At 41.3% G+C, this 7,577-nt stretch overlaps 1 protein-coding gene across 1 annotated transcript; it reads right to left on the bottom strand.

Moving 5' to 3' along the window:
• Positions 1-518: 518 nt before the first annotated feature.
• xkr9 (XK, Kell blood group complex subunit-related family, member 9) lies at positions 519-7,358 on the bottom strand. Its single transcript, XM_034193890.1, has 3 exons — positions 7,022-7,358; positions 4,712-4,902; positions 519-1,210 (listed from the first exon to the last, which is right to left on the bottom strand). The coding sequence occupies exons 1-3, from the start codon at positions 7,315-7,317 to the stop codon at positions 519-521; spliced, it is 1,179 nt and encodes a 392-aa protein (XP_034049781.1). The 5' UTR covers positions 7,318-7,358.
• Between the last annotated feature and the right edge of the window lie 219 nt (positions 7,359-7,577).

Below are 7,577 nucleotides of genomic sequence, written 5' to 3'. Positions count from 1 at the left end.
ATTGTGTGCATGGGCGGGGTTCGCAGCATGCAATGGTACAAAATGTATGGAACCAAATTTGCACGCTCAATGCAGCGCAACACAGATGGGACGAATAATCCATGTCATGTGACATGCAACACACCAATCAAATGACAAGAGTTCACTCAGCTGGTAAATAATATGTTATAATGTACAAATTTGCTCAGTGTGCTTAACATTTTGCATACTGCTGTATCTTGCTGGCTGTTTTAAGTAATAAATGATGTAACATTATCTGACTTGTCAGTCACACGTTTAGTTATCAGTATTAATCAGTGATAAGAAAACAACCTTCACCTCAGAATATAGAAAGATAATCAAAAAAAGGCTTTAGTGTTCCAAGTGATATGGCCAATGTAGACCCCCCAGCCAACACGCACACACACACACACACACACACACACACACACACACACACACACACACACACACACTATATTGCACTTCTCGTATAAGGTAGAAGTTACACTCTGATAGTTGTCTGGACTGAACCTCCGTCAGGGCTGAAGGAAGCGTTTTATCCTCAGTGTGGCCTCTGCGTCCTTTTCTTGAAGGATGCAGTTTATCCCCAGTGTGTTCTTTGCTTCCTTACCTAAAACATCCACCTCGTCTACCTCACAACTCTCCCCTGTGGGATCCAGGAGGACATAGTACACCGTGAGGAACACCACACCCAGCAATGTTCCCCCAAAGATTATACCGCAGACGGGAAATAAAAACTGAACCATTTCCAGAGGCTTCAACCAACTCAGCAGGATGGGAGCAGCGATGTTTAAGACAGTATAGAAAGAGTAGTAGATGATCACGGCTACTTTGCTGTTCTGCTTTTGCTGTTTGCTGTTCTGACCTGAGGCATTGAAGAAGGTGACAACAAGGATGAGTCCACCGACAGCCCGGTAGAGCCACTCAAGTCTTTTGGACGAGCACAAGTTTGTGTCCAGTATGTGCATCCATGTGATGCCCAGTAACCACAGGACGGCGAGGCCCACGGAGCTGTAGGAGCTCAGAATGAGGAGCAAGCAGCAGCTGAAGATGTGGCTGGTGACGGTGCACAGTTTGTACAGGAGGTAGACCAATGTGTGTAGGACTGAGGGCATCTCTTTATTGTGGAGGCTGGATTTGTGCAGGCATCGCCAATAGTCCACCAGCACCCACGCGGTGTTAAAGAAGGAGAACGTCATCGACAAACCTGAAAGAAATCATTCCGACAGTGAAAGTCTGTCAACATGCAGAAAAAGTCATGTAAGGCAGCAGCTGCAGAGACGTTAAAGGACATTAGTTTGATCAACTTAAATCAACAAAGTGATTTAATCTCAAATCAAATCAAATTTATTAATTTATATAGCGCCAAATCACGACTAGTCACCTCAAGGTGCTTCACAAACATCATTTAAAAGGCAGAATAAAATGAATTAAGATTAAAAACACAATAAAACACAATCTGTTAAAATTCAGATTCAGAAAAACTCACACTCAAATTCAACATATCAAAGACAATAAATTTGTCTCAAAATAATCTTTGTTGTTATTGGAAGTGTTTTAATCCCTTTCTGGTATTTATACTCATGCACAGCGGTAACGCATGCAGGGGTATTGTTTTCGGTCCTGTGTGTCTGTGAATGTTTCAACAAATTAACATGAATATACGTGTTTCAAAAGGAATAAAAATTATTTCAGTTTTATTTGAAATGATTTGTGAAATTTTTAATTCACATTTTAAATTTTGCATGGCATATTCAAAAATAAAAAAAAATAGTATAACAAACTTAGTCAGATACAATCATTATTAAAGGGGTCAAATTGTGCAATAACAGTTTTCATCTGATTAACAGTCTCATGTGTCTGTGCATTTATATTAAACAATCTTAAGGGCCCCTTCACACATAAGATTAAAGTCAACTGCCGCATGAAGGAGGAATCGTATGCCACTCGTGAAAAATATTGTACAGCAGTTACCACAACCATTCAGGCACAGCACATCCACTCTACATTTACGTGCCTCTTGCCGCGGAAACCCATTCGAACGGTGTGCATGAGAAGGTCGCACTGCCATCTGATCATGTTCACAGCATTTGCACGGCGTGTCAAACGCAGGTCAGACATATCCTGCTGTGCCCGAGGAGCTGCATAAAATCATCGGCCATGTCGAACCAATGTCACACTCGAGGCAGCCTTCACACCAGCGGCCAAATGTCGGTGAATCCCGGACAACTGTCCAGAGTGCGCCAAAGTCCAGGTCCCACCCATGAATATCCATCACCACTCACAAGGCATTTAGAAAAGGTGGGGATATTTGCGCAGCTGCCACGAGAGTAGAGTACAGGCAACCACTTTCGACCTGGTTGTGCGAAGTGCCCCACATTTTCTAAGTGCCCCATGAGTGTGTCGTTACCAAGCAACACAAATGTCATGCAAGTGCTCCCACCGCAACACAAATGCCGTGAGGAATGTGTGCTCCCCCCTCCAAATACACACACACACACACACCATGATCCAACATTGTCAGGTGCGGCTGAGGTCGCCAACGTGCGATTACTGTGAAGCGCAACGTACATCTGGATGGCAGTAATGTCCAGCTGGAACAGCTGACCACTGTGTACTCACAACTCAGCTGGTGAACACATATTGTGCCATGTACAACATGAACAACACTCCACGCAATGCACATGTGTGTGCGGGCTCTCATGCTCTCATGACATGCTGATAATTATGTACAGATAAAATCACATGGGGACCGGCCAGCCATGTCTGAGCACGCACGGCACGGTGTGAATTTTGTTATCAGCCGGCCAGCCAGACTAATGAATCTTCCACCATGTAAATTGGAGTCCACCTGACAGACAGAAAGAGTGGAAAATAAATAAAACAGGGGGAAAGGTGTAAACTCATTCATGTATGATCGCTTTGCTCACAGCGCTGTGGACACACAGCGCCTCTCAGCTGATATCCGTCCAGCAACTCACTGTCATCTGGAACTGACAGTGCACACGATGTGTTAAATTAAAACACAAAGATCAGACAGTTGTAGGACAACTAATAAATACAACAATAAGCACATACATATTTTCATATGAAATACATAAAATAAATAATCACAGAACAAAGGAACAGAGAAGGAGATGTTTTTTTCTGTGAGCTATGACTTCATTCGCTGAGGTGGGCGAGATGGAGAGAACATGCAAACTCCACACAGATAAGCCTCAGGTGGGAATCGATTCCTTGTCCCTTTTGCTGTGGGGCAACAGTGCTAACCACTAAACCATTGTGCTGCCATGTCTTTCTTAATAACCACAATTTATTTTCAAGCACAATGGCTGCTATGCATACCTGATTGTTATCAAGTCAGAAGGAACAGCAAGATGTGTAACGCTGGCAGCTGCAGGTTTGGTGATTAAAACGGCTGCCGTTATTCTCTTTTCTGCAAATATACGTATGTACTTATGTCTCCATATACATTTCTAAATGCTTTACTTTTTCTTGTTCCTCCCTTTTTAATAGAATTATATTTAAGTAAATATTGGAGGAGTGGGGTACAATTAGTTATACCTAACAGCTAACGCTAGCTTATCTAGCTGGCTGTAGCAACATTCATCGTAGCTTACAAAATAGTTGGTTCTTTTGTGTTTGATAACCCACATTAATTCATACTTTTGTCCACGTTTATTTTATATGTATTTGTTAATACCATTACTGTAGGTTTAACTGCGCTATTATACTTTATACACTAATTACCATTTTTGTTTATCGTGTTAGCTTGCTGGGTACGGTTGGCTTATTAATGGCTAATTTAGCTGTTGTACTATAACTAGCTTATTTTCGTTATTTACAGTTTTATTTTACATGGTGTAGATTTTTAATGATTCATCAGTTTATGTGTTCTTTTAAAGATATCAACATATAGTACCTAAGTTCTTAGGTTTCCATTTGATAGCATAATGATTATACTTTTAATTTTCCTATAGTATGCTAACAGAGTTACTTTAGATAGATACCAATACACTCATAGCTTCTATTTCTATAATAAAATACCAGATTTATAACTTAGCCTACTAACTATATTTAATTTTATTACTAGTCTTCATACTAAATTACCTATACTGCAATCTTCTCCTGTGATGTCTTATTTTTCTTATGTCTTATTATTTATTATATTATATAAACTTTTTCTTGAGCCGCTTGGGTGGGTAGGGAGAGTTCCCATGGGATAAAAAAGCTTTTCAACCTACCATCCCTGGTTCTCAAGACCAGGCACCTAAGTGGCTCTAATCTACTCTTTTCTACTCTCCTATTTTACTCTTCCTTTTTAGATATTTAGATATACCTTTATATACTAGCATAGTTCCACCTTAGAATTGGAATATAATATATAAGATATACCTTACTGAATTATCATGCTACGGGTGTTACATAACCGAACTCTCTGGAGGTCGTGATCACAGAAGCAGGAAGGGTTTTTTCCCCCTTCATAATGAAAAACTACTTGTGCGTTTAATAATCTCTGCTGTACTTAACTGGAATGTTACCACGCTTCCTATCTACGTTATGTACCTGACTGCAAGAACCCTGTTGATTTTGTGGTTATAACGTCTTCGGAATCTAAAACTCACTTCATATAATCGGTGCGCAGATTTACCCATGGTTGAGGGGTAATGTGATTGCTCTCTGATGTCTTACCCCCCAGCATACTCACACTGCATGACTGAGATCTCATCATGACACAGTGTGATGTATAGCTGTAGGAGAAGCTGAGGAACACTCTCCAGGAACGTCTCAAACATTTTGAGTATGGTCAGAGTCGCTGCCAGTTCGGACAGATTCTTACGCTCCTTTGGAGTTGTCATCCAAATTTCAGCAAAGCCTTCTTTCAGCAGGTGGTAATGCCTAATAATATTCAGACACAGTAAAGAGTCACATGGACAAGATGATGTCACCATGCATGTTAATACAGTGCGTCTGGAAAGTATTCACAGCGCTTCACTTCCCCCCCATTTTGTTATGTTACAGCCTGATTCCAAAATGAATGAAATTAATTTTTCCCTTCAAAATGCAACACACAATATCCCATAATGACAATGTGATTTTTTTTTAGACTTTTGCTAATTTATTTTAAAAAAATGGAGAAATCACGTGTACATAAGAATTCACGGTCTTTGACATGAAGCTCAGAATTGAGCTCAGGTGCATCCTGTTTCCACTGATCATCCTTGAGATGTTTCTACAACTTAATTGGAGTTCACCTGGGGTAAATTCAGTTTTTTGGACATGATGTGAAAAGGCACACACCTGTCGACATATAAGGTCCCACAGTTGACAGTGCATGTCAGAAAATAAACCAAGTGTGAAGTCAAATGAATTGTCCGTAGACCTCCGAGACAGGATTGTCATGTGGCACAAATCTGGAGAAGGGTACAGAAACATTTGTGCTGCTTTGAAGGTCTCAATGAGCACAGTGGCCTCCATCATCTGTAAATGGAAGAAGTTCAGATCCACCAGGACTCTTCCGAGAGCTGGCCGTCCATCTAAACTGAGCAATCAGGTAAGAAAGGCCTTAGTCAGGGAGGCGATCAAGAACCCGATGGTCACTCTGTCAGATCTCCAACATTCCTCTGTGGAGAGAGGAGAACCTTCCAGAAGGACAACCATCTCTGAAGCAATCCACCATTTGGGCCTGTATGGTAGAGTGGCCAGACAGAAGCCACTCCTTAGTAAAAGGCACATGGCAGCACACCTGGAGTTTGCCAAAAGGCACCTGAAGGACTCTCAGATCATGAGAAAAAAAACTCTCTGGTCTGATGCGACAAAAATTAAATTATTTGGCGTGAATGACAGGAGTCATGTTTGGAGGAAACCAGGCACCATCCAGGGTAGATGATGGTCTAGTGGTTAAGTGTTGGACTTCAGACCAAAGAATCCTTGGTTCAAAACCCAGCCAGACTGAAAAATCACTCAGGGCCCTTGGGCAAGGTCCTTAATCCCAGAGTTGTTGAGTTGCTCCCAGTGTGTAGTGAGCACCTTGCATGGCAGCACCCTGACATTGGTGTGTGATTGTGTCTGTGTGAATGGGTGAATTTGAGGCATAATTGTGAAGCGCTTTGAGTTTCTGATGCAGATGGAAAAGCGCTATATAAATGCAGTCCATTTGCCATCCCTACAGTGAAGCATGGTGGTGGCAGCATCATGCTGTGGGAATGTTTTTCAGTGGCAGGAACTGGGAGACTAGTCAGGATGGAAGGAAAGATGAATGCAGCAATGTACAGAGACATCCTGGATGAAAACCTGCTCCAGAGCGCTCTTGACCTCAGACTGGAGTGACGGTTCATTTTTCAGCTTAAGCACACAGCCAAGATAACAAAAGAGTGACTTCAGGACATCTCTGTGAATGTCCTTGTGTGGCCCAGCCAGAGCTCAGACCCGAATCCGATTGAACATCTCTGGAGAGAACTAAAAATGGCTGTGTACCGACGCTCCCCATCCAACCTGATGGAGCTTGAGAGGTGCTGCAAAGAGGAATGGACAAAACTGCTCAAAGATAGATTCACCAAGCTTGTGGCATTATATTCAAGAAGACATGAGGCTGTAATTGCTGCCAAAGGTGCATCAACAAAGTATTGAGCAAAGGGAGTGACTAAATACTTATGCACGTGTTATTTCTTAGTTTTTGCTTTTAATAAATTTGCTAAAAAAAAAAAAAAAAAATGTTTCATGTTGTCATTATGGGGTTATTGTGAGTAGAATTTTGAAGGAAAAATGAATTTACTCCATTTGTGGAAAAGGGTGTAATATAACAAAATATGGAAAAAGTGAAGCGGTGTGAAAACTTTCTGGATGTTCCTTGGTCCTGCTCAGACCAAGATGCATTTGCAAGACAGCAGAATTGCAGCATGCATTAACTACAAGTGGTTTCTGCAGTGTGCACATTGGACAACACTGTGCCCGTACACATACTTCACATATTCACATGATTAGTCACACCGTGCTAGCATGTCTTTATCTGTCATACCTGGTGATGATACCCATGCCGAATATGTGCACAATGGCAAGTGCACTTTTGGACATTCCTGGGTTCACCTGATGATCCTGTATGTCCTCCCTGTACCAAGCGTAACTGAAGATTTGTGTCAAGATCAGCCCAGCCAGCACAAACACCAGAGTCAGTCCCATCCAGATGAAATTTTCCTGATTGTAATACTTCAGGGCCAGTGCAACATCTGTACAAATGTCCACCATATACAGCAACAGTCCAGCAGTGGTGAAAAACCATTGCAGTTTAGTGATTTTAATGTTTGCATTAAGCATTTTTATCAGCAGGTATTAAATAACTGTGGATATGTGGCTGCACTTTGATAATTGTCACTTTGATTGTAGAATTGTCCTTTGAATCCAAACAGCTCCAGTTTCAATTTGGTAAATCTGTAAAATAAATGCATTGTGATTTTTTTAACCCTGTAATGACAAAAAAAATTTCATTTAGTTAATATGTTTGCAATTTTGTCAGAACAAGAAAAGAATGTTTTGTGTGTGTGTGAGAGAGAGAACACCACATACATCTCTACAGT

This window comes from Thalassophryne amazonica, chromosome 1 (assembly GCF_902500255.1).
Source record: "Thalassophryne amazonica chromosome 1, fThaAma1.1, whole genome shotgun sequence".
NCBI lineage: Eukaryota > Metazoa > Chordata > Actinopteri > Batrachoidiformes > Batrachoididae > Thalassophryne > Thalassophryne amazonica.
This window is presented reverse-complemented; position numbering and strand designations above follow the sequence as displayed.